The 14,225-nt window shown below is 40.8% G+C and overlaps 1 protein-coding gene across 1 annotated transcript; it reads left to right on the plus strand.

The window, feature by feature from the left end:
* Nucleotides 1-7,500: 7,500 nt before the first annotated feature.
* Nucleotides 7,501-9,685, plus strand: LOC112255769 (homeobox protein six1b-like). The gene is made up of 2 exons (XM_042325378.1): nucleotides 7,501-8,296; nucleotides 9,018-9,685. Exons 1-2 carry the CDS (start codon nucleotides 7,737-7,739, stop codon nucleotides 9,310-9,312), a joined length of 855 nt encoding a protein of 284 aa, XP_042181312.1. The 5' UTR covers nucleotides 7,501-7,736; the 3' UTR covers nucleotides 9,313-9,685.
* Nucleotides 9,686-14,225: the final 4,540 nt, after the last annotated feature.

Raw genomic sequence — 14,225 nt, forward strand, 5'->3', positions numbered from 1 at the left:
CCGATCCGGTTTGAATCCTGGGTCTGACAATGTGAAAATTCTGTCTCTATGCCTTTGAGCAAGGCACTTAACCCCATGGGCGCTGGACAATGGTGACCCTGGTCGTGACCCCACTCCCTGTGGGTGTCTCTGGGGAGTTGGGATATGCAAGAACCACATTTCCATTACACACACGTGTAACAGGACAAATATAAGACCCCCCCCAAATTATTATTATTATTCACTGACCACTCCCAATTTGCACTATAGCATCAAAACATAAGATTGTAGCTTCAAAGAACATACTTTGTCCTCTGGGGGGAAACATTAGCAAATCAATACTGTGACATTTGTTATGTGTAAAACATATTTCAAGCTTCATATATTTCAAGCTTCAACCATTATTGGAGACAGGGTGGGGGCCTAAAAGGGCTGTTACACAGTCCAGACTGTGTCTAAATGAACATAGTAAAACCTCTATATGCTGTTTGGCAACAGTATGTCCCATCATTCATTTCTAAATGTCTCTTAAACTGTCTCTGTGAAAAAATACATCCAAAATATTTTTCTACAAGGTAAGACCGGCGTGCCTGTTCGTGTGTTTGTATGAGAAACTGGGAGGGGGGTATTGTGTTTGATGGAGGAGAACCACATGCAGTCTGATGTGTTTTATATGGAGAGAGATTTCTATTGTGTCCCTTATCATGGCAAACTGAGTTAACAATATTAGAATGTCTTACTACTAGTGCCTTTTACTTTTAATTGTTATTTGTAAATACGATTGACTGTGGCTAACACGTTCTCTACACTTTATGATTGATGTGTAGGTGCAGAGTGTGACACATGCAATGCATTAATGGGTTTCTGATAAAGCTTAGCTATTCCACCTTGGGTAATTTCCTGGTTTTGTCAGATAGGGGCATAAGGAAAACATATCCTGTTATATTAATGTAGATAGTAAGTGGACATCATCAGTCAACAAATACATGTGGAGCACACAGACACACAACACAAAACCATTATATGCCATGACCAGCAGATGTCATTTACACATAACAGTAAGACAGTAAGACACAGATCCATGTACATAGAGTGGCCAGTACATTTTTCTTTGTCAGGTTCCATGACCTAAACCCCCATTCAGAGTAGTGCTATGAACAGACTGCAAACTGACATAAAGATGACATTACAGAACAACTATGTCTACTTGCTCTGATGTCACATACCAAAAATGAGCCATAGGCATATGCTAAAAACAGATTGTTTTTTATTTGATCTTGAACTGTACATTTGTAATCTCAAATGATCTGGATGTATTTTTTAAAATCTACATACTTCATTAAAAGTTTATATTTATAAAAATACAAAACTGTTACACTTTTTTCAATTTTTTTTCTCAATTCATTTTTGATTAAACATGTGAGTTGGGTTCGTGTTTAATGTTATGTCTACAGTGGACCTAAATTCTCGAGACAGGAAGCATATATCTTCTATATATTTAAAAGACTTAAAAAGCCAAACTCTGTGAGGATAGGGGTATAACAGTCGTGCCCTAATCCAACAAGCCTACAACCTCGCTCTGCAAACCTGCAGTGATCATTTGCACATGCCTGGCAACCTGGAGTTCATTAGCCCTCCTTTTCTCATCTCAGCCCCCGTAATTCAAATAAACAGCAATGAGATTTCCAGAGGTACTGCTCTTAGGGGTGGGGGGTCTACAGCTCCAAAACACCCTGTCCCAGGGCCCTCTCCCTGGGCTAACCCAGAGCAAGCCCTGCCTGGCTCACTCAGCCAACCCACAAGTGGACGAATGAGTCTGAAGTGCTGTCACTCACAAGCACTGTGTGTCTGTACAGAGAAAGCCTGAACTGCTCACATGGCTTAGGGGGATTTTACATTATCTTCAACCCAATTCTGATTCACTCCATCGGATCCCAAGTAAGGTTAAGTAAGATAGTGTGTGTGTGTGTGGGGGGGGTAGATGGGCAAATTATAGTGGTTTAGAGACCGAACTATTGGCCTTATGCTCTTTGTGGATCCTTTTTATGGGTTCTATGCAGATGACCCAAATAAACAGAAGGTGTTTGTCTCTGCTCACTCAATGGTGATGAGGCCCGGACAGAGACGGGGGAGAGAGTGGGAGAAAAGGAGCTGGAGAGGCAGGTTGCTGGTGTATGGTTACCTGTGCACAGGTGACCTTGCCACAGACATTGGATTAACTGATTGTTAGGTATCAGGTAACGCCTCCTGTAATATTGAAGAAGGCTTTGTTGAAGCCCTGAACAATGTCCCATTGGCAATGGGAGCCCATGTTCTGTTGGTCTCACGGGGTGGGGCCCCCAGAAAGCTCGAAATTGCACATTTTTATTGTGTCTGTAGAATAGGAAAAAAATGAACACCACACTCAGTCCATTTTATGGAAGACTAAACATTATTTTGAAGAACATGTCACATCTGTTTGTAATATTGCTATTTTATTTTAATTACAGTAGCCTACAAGGCAACCTTGTTAGATGTATTGCATATTTTATTTTTCCATAAATATTTCACTTTAAAATTACACACTTGTTTGTATAAAATGCATCCAGCATCTATCGTTTACGATCAAGTACACTCCAATCCAACGACATAATGTTACCAAAAAGTAGAAGAAAAAATATGTAGGCCTATCATTTTTTCCGCAATTTAAAACGTGCACTGTAAAACATGCAAGGGCGAGCAGTAAAAGAAGGGAAACCCCCCAGAACCGAGGCCTTATTAAAAACGGTGACCTCTGATCTCTTGGATAGTTTCAAAGATGACATTTAATGCGGTGCAGCAGACTGCAAGCCATATGTAACATGACCTGGGGAGCGCGGTACTGCGCTGATCCACGTCCCACTCACTAATGAGAGGCCAGGGGTCGCTGGGTGCCGCACAGCTCCAACAGACCCACCACCAATACTTTCCCCACTGATATTCATTTGTTGATTCCGAAAGAGAGAAGTAAATAAATGAAAGTAAAGTTAGTAAATATATGTAAAATTATGCATCATTGGGGAAAACGGGCATTCTACGGCGCTTACGATGTGAGATGTGTCTGTGCGTAAAATCCATTGGGAATGACAGAGGTTAGGCTAGTTGTTTTCACCATCAAAACTACAACGCAGTTTTTAACTTCGACTTCAGATAATAGAGTTATCAGGCGTGAGAAAATATCTGCACATGTTCAGTCCATCATCCACAATCAAAGAGAAGGGGAAAGGTGCGACCTGGGGCGATTTAATGGTCGGTTCTGCACTATAAGGGCAACGAATAACATATGCGTGAAAACGGTCCAAACGTGCACTAGTAAACGTCCCCTGATTACACGTGCCCGTGTGTTTCCATCCATCTCTATATCTCTCTCTTTCTCCCCCTCACTCTCACACACACACACACACACACGTTGTTCGCCACTGAACAGTAATATGTTGAGAGAGAGGCAACAGCTGGGAGGCCGCATCATCTCCACACCACACGGGTCAGATGGTATTTCCCAGAGAAACACACCACTTTGTAACAGGAGCGACGCAGATAAGACTCATATGACTATTGAGGAGTTAGACTTCGTCTCAAAGCCATTAAAGCATGACAGCTTCTTTCGCCATGCCGAATGTCACCTGCCCAATATATGTTTTATTAGTTGTGTTTCCAACACTCACAGACATTTTAAATTCATTTAAAATATAATTTAGCACATTGACACTGAAGATAAGCTACTCTCCAAGTAGCCTAATTCAACGGAGGCTTCGTTTTAGCCATTGTGAATATATCACATCTCGATCTGTACATAAGGCAATTGGATTGTCGTTTATAAGCTGGCGCCCCCTCCCTGCCAATAACCTTACACGTTGTCTGAAACCAATGGTTTCAAATGGTTTAGAAAATAAGGACAACACGACAAAACATTGTGGTTATTTTAATAACACAACTCGTACAGGCCTACGGTTTAAGCCTCTTAATCGAATGATATTTTAACAAGCGTGTTTACTGACCTGCTGTATAATAACCTTTCGTAGCCTATGCGCTGGCCCTGCGAGGTAAGTGAGCCGTAATGATTTTGATTGGGGGTGACCGCAGTGCTATTATAAAATGCCTAATTTTCTAACATGATAGGATCCTATGTTACGATGATAATTGCGGCTGCAATTTGATTTACTCATTCATGTCAACGGTTGTGTTTTGAGAAAGCAGTAACTAATTCGGAGTATTGCACTAAAAGTGATGAATAGGCTTGTATTTTTACTATATAGGCCCTATGTAGGGCTGAGCCTATAGGCCATTACAAACTAACAGAATCTATATCAAATCTAAGTCGTGGTAATTAATGAATCACATATTTTCGTCACAGGTGAGGGAGTTAAATGATCAATTATATATTTAAAAAATAACAATAATACAAGATTTTCGTTTATACAGACACGACATTTGCCTAAGCCTATATTGGGTTATAAAAATATAGACAATCTAAAACAGATTTGATGTAACCTAACAAAATACATGTTTGTTTAAGAATGCTTGTTGCATACTTTGCATAGTTTGAATATATATAGGCCTATGCAACGAATTGTACGGGGTGGCAAATATTATAGGCCCACTTTTTAATTGAAAAACGTTTTACAGCCATTATTAGGCCTGGGCTATAGGTATATGTCTCGAACTATTTTGATTTATCCAAGTAGGCTGGATATCTTAAGGAAAGCCACTGGACTACGTGCATTCCATATTTTTCAGCCAATTTGAACAGTATCAGCATTGTTCCATTCAACAGCTGAAATAGCAGTTTTGATTTAGCGAAACCCATCTGCTAGCCTATTGTTTGTGTTAAGCCTGCTTTGCTGGACTTTCATAATTTTACTCTCTCCCCTTTTAATGAAGAAAAGGCTTCACTCACAAAACGCCACATATAGACGGTTTGATATGAAATATGGTGACGTTTTTATGAAGTGCTTTATGTTTTTGTGGCTCGGTTTCTTTCTCCCTCTCGTTGTGTGCAGAGACGTGGCCCGTCGTCATCGTTTCTCATGGGCATTGGAGGGGTGTCCACATCTTGAAATAATCACGATCTGAGATCGAGCACGTCCCCCTGGCTTCTCCGGTTAAAGGAGGAGGCGCGGCGCAATGTGGTAGAGATATTAGAGAAACCTGCGAGTGGCTCATTTGCTGGTGCATGGGGTTAGAGAACTGAACGGAGCGCACCCCATAGGTAGGCCTAATGTCGAGGACCGGCAGGCCAACCGCACATTATGCACCTTTTTTTAAATGCAAAATGATGGGCCCTTTGTTTTCGATTGTAGCCTATCCCACATTAATTCATAACTTATTGTACTGTCTGATTTGTATGGCAGAATGCACATCTCTTAACCGACGTTAGGCTACTTGGGATGCTCGTTTGATTTTGTTTTCCTTTATAATCAGTACAACTGGGAAGGTCGAGCAATTATATCTCCTCATCAGGAGGCAGTTATGTTGAGATCATAAAACGTTCTCAGCAAAGCTTTGAGTCTTAAACTTCATTCATTGCATACCCTTGTTAATTAGATTGTATGATGGAAGGTTCATTTACAAAAAGTGCACCTAAGTCAATATTATAATATTTCTGGTAATAGGCATTATTTCCAGACTGATGAAGCACGATGTAGCCTACAGTTTGTTTTTGCAGGTGTCTGCGACCACAAAAACAATTGATAAAACCAACGCTCGATTAAACCTTAACTGGCAGTGGTGTATGGAATACCAAATATGTTACCAGTAAATTAGACTATATTTCATTAGCAATATCACATATTGGTTAAATATGTAGCCTAAAGGACAGCAGAAATAATATTGGCTGCCCTCGAAATGCTCCTTTCGGGTGTCTAGTTCTCAACGTGTTGCCCGAGAGTCACGTTGCAAAACCTGGGAAAGATAAGGAATTTGATCTATCCTTCAAAATAACGACTCAACGACCAAGAGCCTGTGACTCACATCACTAATGTACTAATGGATAGGTGTTATGTTTCACGCCACAACATTGAGGACAGCAAGGGGAAAGACGATTTCCAAGAAAATAACCTTGGGAGAGCCCTGAATATAAATGTACATCATTTCCTAGAAATATAAAGTTTTCACACCATAATAAATGAACAATTAGTGCAATATAGTAGGCCAGTCTAAAATTGACTAATGCGAATTGAAACGAAACAACATTAAAAAAACAGATATAACAGAATATCCTAATGATTAAATATAAGCCTAATGATGTAGGCAAGGCTTTTGGAAATTGAAAGAATTAGACTGGTTGCAAAAAAACTCAAATACATAAATTATCAATGTACATTTCCATCAATGTGCTAACACATTTTTAGGTTCAGCCAGTCAGGTAGGCCTATGCATTGGTGCATAGAGAGGAGTCGAGTCACACAAGTAAAATATAATGCAATAGCCTACTTTAATACTGATGTACAAACTGAATAGCATAACGTTGGGTTTATTAGGGCTATTATTTGGACGTTAAATAAAAGGAGAGGAAATATATTCCATAATCTATACCACATTATTATTTTTGGAAAATGTCCGTTGTAAACTCAGTGAAATAACGTGTAAGAATGCCACTACTCTACATTATAAGGTATAGGCCTATAGGTTTCTTTAATCAATAGACCATCATGCAATATTTACATACAGAGGCCTTTCAAATAACTATCCTAAGTTATTTTTGAAATAAGATAGCATTGGTGCTTTAAACCCATGCCAGTTTATTTACAATATCGTTACAATTTTGCACCCCACTGGGCATAGATGCCATTTCAACGTCTAGGTATTATGTACATTTGGTTGTTTTCAACTAACGTGAATTCAACTTGAAATCAACAAAAAACTTTCACCATGTCATTGGATCTAAGTTAAAATGCCTGTAAGTTGATGACTTTTTGCAACTCCAATAAGTGTTCCGCGTTGATTCAACGTCATCACAAAGATTTTTGGGGTTAAATGACATAGAAACAACGTTGGTTCAACCAGTTTTTGCCCAGTGGGATGTTTCTTTACCTTTCTTTCCTATCTGAAAGCCCCAACCTTTGTGGCAGGCACTCATGACACGTATAACTAGCATAAGAAGTTCTAAAATTATATCACCTCATAAAATAAACTACTTGTAATTAATAGACTATGAAAAATAGCAGGGAATTACACAATCTGCGTGCTATGAACGCGAATGCAAGATGAGGGGGGTTGACAGTGACAATAATGAATCATGCATGGTGATGCAATAAATTACTTCAGCTATATCCATCGATCTCTTACTTAACTTCAAGCCCTGTCTGAAACTCTCCAAAAACATGGCGAGGACATGATAAAAATGCCCTTTAAGCGGTCTGTAATAATTGATTAGCATTTAGGTACCTCTGCTCCCTCCGCTAACGCTGGAGAGGAGTACAGGGTGAGGGGGGCTCCAATTTCAGCCCCTGACGTATTCCCTCCAGGGAGGAAACGGAGCTGCAAACTCAGTTCTGCTCGGCTGCCAGGGTATAGGGCAGTGGAAGAGCCAATCAACGAATCGCGCAGCGCTCTCTTTAAGCCTGACATATCTCCAACAGGAACAAATTGTCCCAACAATCAACATCCGAATCTCCCGTGCGCATCAGGGGTTGAGTGGATATTGCCCGGGCGGATTGTACAGGGTTCTGGAACACAATAACAGTGAAGAATATTTTGACTCTCATCATCCTTCTGGATTGGGCTGGGGACCGGACATCATGTCAATACTACCTTCGTTTGGGTTTACCCAGGAGCAAGTAGCCTGCGTCTGCGAGGTCCTGCAACAAGGAGGGAACCTGGAGAGGCTCGGTCGTTTTCTCTGGTCTCTCCCAGCGTGTGACCACCTCCACAAGAATGAAAGTGTACTGAAAGCAAAGGCGGTGGTCGCCTTCCACCGAGGGAACTTCAGAGAGCTATATAAGATCCTGGAGAGCCACCAGTTTTCCCCGCACAACCATCCCAAGCTGCAGCAGCTGTGGCTGAAAGCGCACTACGTGGAGGCGGAGAAATTACGCGGCCGACCGCTTGGAGCGGTGGGGAAGTATAGGGTCCGCAGGAAATTCCCTCTGCCCCGCACGATCTGGGACGGCGAGGAGACCAGTTATTGCTTTAAGGAGAAGTCAAGGGGTGTTCTGAGAGAGTGGTACACGCATAACCCCTATCCCTCCCCGCGAGAGAAAAGGGAGCTGGCCGAGGCCACGGGACTGACCACTACGCAGGTCAGCAATTGGTTCAAAAACAGACGCCAGAGAGACAGAGCCGCAGAAGCTAAAGAAAGGTATGCTTAGATCAAAAAGTAAAATGTTGCCATATAGGCCAATAAATTAATAGTAGAATATAATAAACGGAACATCATCACATGCGTAATCTCCCAGGTGGAATTTCGTTGAATAAATTCCCAACTTTCTAATTCATTTCCAGTGACATGTCCTTATGCTGATTTTTAGATGGCCCAAATAATATTAGAGTAAATGTATGCTGAATGATTTGTCCATTGTAAGTTAGAATTCATCCACAGTAAATTACATTTCCAACATTTAGTGTGATAACCCTAAACAAAGCCTATGGCCTGCAAACATTTGAAATGGAACCAATGACAGCCTATTGACTATCATTATTTCGATAGTGTTCTAAACATTTCTGGCATCTGAAGAAGTTATAGCTATTTAGATAATGTTACATATACAATTGGAGCTACAGGTCACGCGTTTAAGTCGTCAATATATGGAATCAATATGATAAGATATATTATTCTAATGGGATAATTAAAAGTATGTGACCAAAAGTTTACATTTTGCAATTGAAATGTACAAATAATTAAAACGGATTTAATATTTTCTAAATTGCATTCTCCTAAAGTTTAAACCAATATTGTATTGGATTGTTGTTGTCTTATTATTGAAATTTATGGCTTGTTTTTAGCCTATACGACTATAGATTCTGTAAACCTGTGTCCAAAAGGCCTTCATCACTAATTTTGACATGTCTTCCCTTCTCAGAGAGAACAGCGAAAACAATAACTCCGGCAACAACAAACAGAACCAGCTGTCTCCCCTCGACGGCGGCAAGTCGCTCATGTCCAGCTCGGAAGATGAGTTCTCTCCACCACAAAGCCCTGATCAGAACTCTTTGCTTTTGCTCCAGGGAAATATGAGTCACCCCGGCGTCTCCTCTTACCCTATGACCGGCCTCGGTGGCGCACAGCCGCTGCATGGAATGCACGGACACCCGCACCAACTCCAAGACTCGTTGCTGGGACCTCTAACGTCGAGCCTTGTGGATCTAGGCTCCTAAAGGCAAACTGATACTATCTTTGAAAAGACTGCTAACTCTACCAGATTGAATAGGCCTACATATATGAAATTAAACTGTGGTAACTTATAACTAGACTGACTTTTGTCTGTCGTTAAATTTGGTTACAACTATAACGCAATTCCTTTATGCGCTTATCCGATTTAGGAGGTACCCTCCTGCCCGTTAATGTACAATCAACCCCCTTTTACGAACTCTTAAGTCAACGAGACACTTAAACTGGACTGCCCTTTGCTTAATTTATGATATTTTTGTTCGGATTAAATGTATAGCAACTTCCTGCTATGGAAACTAAGAAACAACGTTTTCATTAGAATCATAATAATGAGTTTCCAATAAAACAAAAAAGACGTCACATTTGTTTCATGTGTGTTATTTGTATATCCACTCAATAAAATAAATAGTATTATATATTCATATACTATATATTAATTCATTCCTCAAATATATTTAGGGCATGCAAAAAATATGGGCTAAAATCAACCAAAACATATTGGTTAGGTTTTCCTCCATTTTGTAGCCTTGAGGCCTCTACAGTTACGCACAGCCATGGCAGGAAACAATAAAAAATAATATATGTTAAACTTTTGTAGACGGAGTTATTCGAAAAGCAAATGCTGTTACTTAGGCGTCAATGTCACTTGTCACTGCTCACTGACAACATGAGTGAGATAGTGAGGAATTGGTGTGTGTCACTCTGGATGAAGTTCTCTGTTCAACTCTCCGGACCAAAACTACATATTTCATATTTCGTGGAAATTGTTGCTTTAATTTTCACTCAATGTCGTGGGATTTCAGAGATGCTAAAGGCGTTGAAGCAATCCAGAATAACTAACGTTAGAAAACATCCGGATTGGGAACGTCTAAAATTTGGGCCCAAAATCTAATCGGTAAAAAGGGCCATGATATGAGGTATGCACAACAGAGCAGTTTTGTTGAGGATATTTAAAGCCATGTTTTGCCTAAGGCGAAGCCTAGTTCTCGCCCGTGGTCCATGAGCGCTGCGGATCATTACGTCTGTGTTGCAGTGTTTACTTTGCTCTCTCCAAGTGTTTGTTCTGTCGGTTCTGGGCCACGGGAAAGCCACACCATCTGTGAAAGGCGCGCTCACGCGATGATCTTACATGAATCTGTGGCCTATTAAGAAGAACAAATAGATGTATATTTTTGTAATATTTCATTCTTACACAGATACGTTCAACATCATGCACAAATGTTAGAATTACAATACAATTACTATTGAACCCTGGTATAACCCTGGTATCACTCTTGTTATAGTCTAAATGTCCTATAATAATTGTGGAAATTGAAAGGTTAATTATAACACCACCATCACCAACAAGAATAACAACAGTAGCTTAATCTGAATTTTGTTGTTGTTATTAGTTATTAGCATATTACTATATTTGTCTAACAATAATACTAATAATATACTAATAATAACACTACTAGAATAATATTAAGAATAATTGCTGCAAGGCTGATTTGTATAGGGTATTACTAGGGCCTAAAGTAGCGTGAGTTAGCCCATATGGCAATCGTCAATGGACAATAACATTTATAGCCTACTGCCTGAACCAAATATCTGCTCATATTTTGAAACTGATTTTCTCACTTGCACTAGAAAAGATTCTGGTAACCTCCTCCGTCCCCCACCCCCTACCCATTCGGCTTATGTCAGGGTGAATTGTTTTGAACATAGAGCACCAAGGATTTCCTGAGCCTAATCTGAACCAGTTGTTGCTAGCTTTAGAGCCTGATTGTGAAGATTGCAGGTCTATGCCCCTCTGTAGCATGAGGAACCCTGGCCCGGGGCAGTCTGCATCCCGGAGGAAGTTGTCATTTGGGACTGTTTCTCAGTTATGATTAACAAATGCATTCCACAGTGGAGTGAATATTTACCACTTACAGCTACGCATTTCATATTGTGAAGTGATGCGGTTGTTAGATTTTTGAGTAGTTTTCCAATAATATGTTGAGAAACTCTTTTTCATGCCACTTCGATATGGAAGATACTTTTTTGTAGCAGGTTAGGAGATCTTACGCAGCAGGTTAGGAAAAATCATGTAGCAGGGTAGGAGACTGAGGTTAAGGTTAGGAAAAGGATTAGGGTTAGCAAAAATGCTCTCTTAACCTGCTACAAAAATCTATTTTTTATCAGTGGCATGAAAAGAGTGTGCCCCATTCTATGTTAAACTAGCCCTAGGTCTACCCTACTACAAAAGGCAACTTGACACAATGCCTCAGGATTCCCTGTATGTACATGTATCCTTTAAATCTTACAAGAAAGAACGTTTGGACCTCGTTTGAACTCCAAAAAATCAGGAACCCCAGTGTATTTGATTCACAGGAGACACATAAACAAGTTTATGTCTTAAAAAAGTTTAAGTGACTCAAAAATAGGTTTGGAATATTCTGCACTCTACCTCCCACCCACAAGCAATGTGCAGCAAACCTTTGACTAACAAAATAGATACTTCAGACCAAATTACAAGAATTCTCCCATGTGGCTGCAGGCAGAGAAAAACTAACAGGTAATTGGCTAACAGGTAAAAACAAGGGACCAAAGCAGACATGCAAGTTAAGTCTAAGGGCAATATGTCCGGTAAAGGACGGATACACAGGAGATTACTATGTGCCATACAGGAATGCAGCCATCAATGTCACCTCTACAGGGGGTATAAATAGAATATCAATTCAATCCCTTGCGGAAACTCGGACAAGGCTTTTAATTACGCCTGAATCCCACACTTCCGATTCCAACTGAACACACTGTGCATTTACACTGGACAGTTAAGACAGACACACAGAAAATGTCAGTCTACTCTATCTGGCACACAGAGAATTCCACAAGTGCAGCAGTGCAGCATGTCTAGGAGGAGTAGCCTTGGCCTCAGCCTTAGCCACTGGGCTCCTTCTGCACTAGGGCTGGATGGGATGTGGCATCAGGTCTACTGTGAGCTGACTGGTGTCAGTAACAACAGCTGCTAATGGACAGTAGAGAAGTCACAAGGGCATTTTGTTTTTTGTGGATATAACTTGCAGTCCCATTAAATCAATGTCAGGAAAGGCCTTTTCAGTTGTAAATAAACATCAAGAAGAGTAAATTAATGTACACAGTCTGCTATAGAGCGTGGGAGAGGGGTCTGGTATGTATTTTTTTGGTAAGCACTCAGAGTGAGTAAAACAATCATATACAATGAGGACAAAAGCCAAAGGTAAGGAACTTGGTCTCGGGTTGGCTTTCTCAGGTCTAGTGCCTGCAGGTATAACCTTACCCCCACATGGGAGCATCATGTGAGACAATCCCAGGTATCCATAACCACAGACTGTATGAGGGGTGTGGGCTTGGGGAGATGGGGGTAGAAGGGGGGTGATGAGGGACAAAAGGATCTTTTCAGGTCTGCCGCAGAGAGGGAGGTGGGGCGGGGGTTGACGGGCTTGTGGGGAGATTTTCTTACCAATGATGCATGGATCTGACAACGCTCCAGCCTGGCCTGGCCTGCCCCAGAGGCAGACTAAGATTGTGTGTGTGTGTTTGTGTGTTTTTGGTTTTATATTCCTTGTGGGGACCAGACATCTCCACAAAGACAGTAAGCAAGGACAAAGTGGGGACATTTTGCTGTTCCACACAATGAAAAAGGCTATTTTAGGCTTAGGAGATAGGTTTAGGGTTAGGGTTACAATTGCAGGTTAGAGTTAGAATTAGAGTTAGGGATTAGGGTTTAGGGGTTTGGGGTTAAGGTCAGGGTTAAGGTTATGGTTAGGGGTTATGGTATTTTGAATGGGAATCAATTGTTTGGTCCCCACAAGGATAGTAGAACAAACATGTGTGTTTGTGTGTGTGTAAGAGAGAGAGAAAGTGTGTACTATAATACAGTGCTATAACATTTAAACAGCTGTTCTCCGTAGTGTTTCTAGGTAAATATTGTGTGTGTGTGTTGTTCAATGCAAACAGTGAGCGCCATAGAAAGTCTCTTCTCAGAGTGGTCCAGCAGGAAGCCTCTGGTACAACAGGAAGCTCCTGGTAGCGTTGGTGAAAGAAATATTTATCTCTATCTCACTATGCTGAGTGATGCATGACCCAGAGTTCAAAGACAAGGAGGAGCACAGACTATGAACCCAAGCTATTATTGTATAAGATAGCATGTTGTGTGTCAAATTAAATGTGTCAAGTAGAGCAGACAATGAATGGGAATTTTAATATCTTTACAAATAGAAAAGGTGGAGGACAAGATGGAACTCGATTCTGACGCCTTTGAAAAAAGCTTGTAAAGAGAAATATAGCTGGAAGGCCTGGGCTCATGTAACCGACCCTCACAGAGACAAAGCTAGGTTTCACAGAATCAGATATCGGTATTTTGGGACCTTAGTAGGAAAAGCGATACGTAGATATTTTTTTCTAATATTGAATTTTGAACACAAGAAAGTGACTTCAGTCTGGGATGTTGGAACTGAATATTTCCACAAGTTGACAGCCCTTGTTATCCTGTGCCAATTCTAGTTTGAGCACACTACTGTGATATGCCTCAGAGAAGGTATACGCACACACATACAAATACATGTACATATACACATGAACCACGCATTATTCTAAACTAAACTAAAGAAAAGCATGATATTAAAAAGCAATAACATTATTCCACAATAAAAATACTACAAATATTACTATCCTTAGTAAACCATCCATCCCTAGAGAGGCCTGATGGAGCTAATGTTACCTGGCTGCATGCAATGGCCCTGGGGGCGTAAGGGGCACAGGCAGACACAACAGGAGGAAGTGTTATGGGATATGGGATAATGAAATATACCCCACTGTCCCATGGGCCATCACGCACCTACCCCAGGGGTTCACAAACAGCTTATGTGACCCCCCAGCCCTAAATCACACCCCT

The sequence above is a fragment of the Oncorhynchus tshawytscha genome, linkage group LG08, assembly GCF_018296145.1.
Source record: "Oncorhynchus tshawytscha isolate Ot180627B linkage group LG08, Otsh_v2.0, whole genome shotgun sequence".
In the NCBI taxonomy this organism is placed as follows: domain Eukaryota; kingdom Metazoa; phylum Chordata; class Actinopteri; order Salmoniformes; family Salmonidae; genus Oncorhynchus; species Oncorhynchus tshawytscha.

Bases quoted from the DNA above. Each gene is read 5' to 3' on its own strand.
- LOC112255769 (XM_042325378.1), top strand. From the start codon at position 7,737: ATGTCAATACTACCTTCGTTTGGGTTTACCCAGGAGCAAGTAGCCTGC. The intron at 8,297-9,017 runs GTATGCTTAGAT...TTCCCTTCTCAG, and splicing joins GCCGCAGAAGCTAAAGAAAG to AGAGAACAGCGAAAACAATA.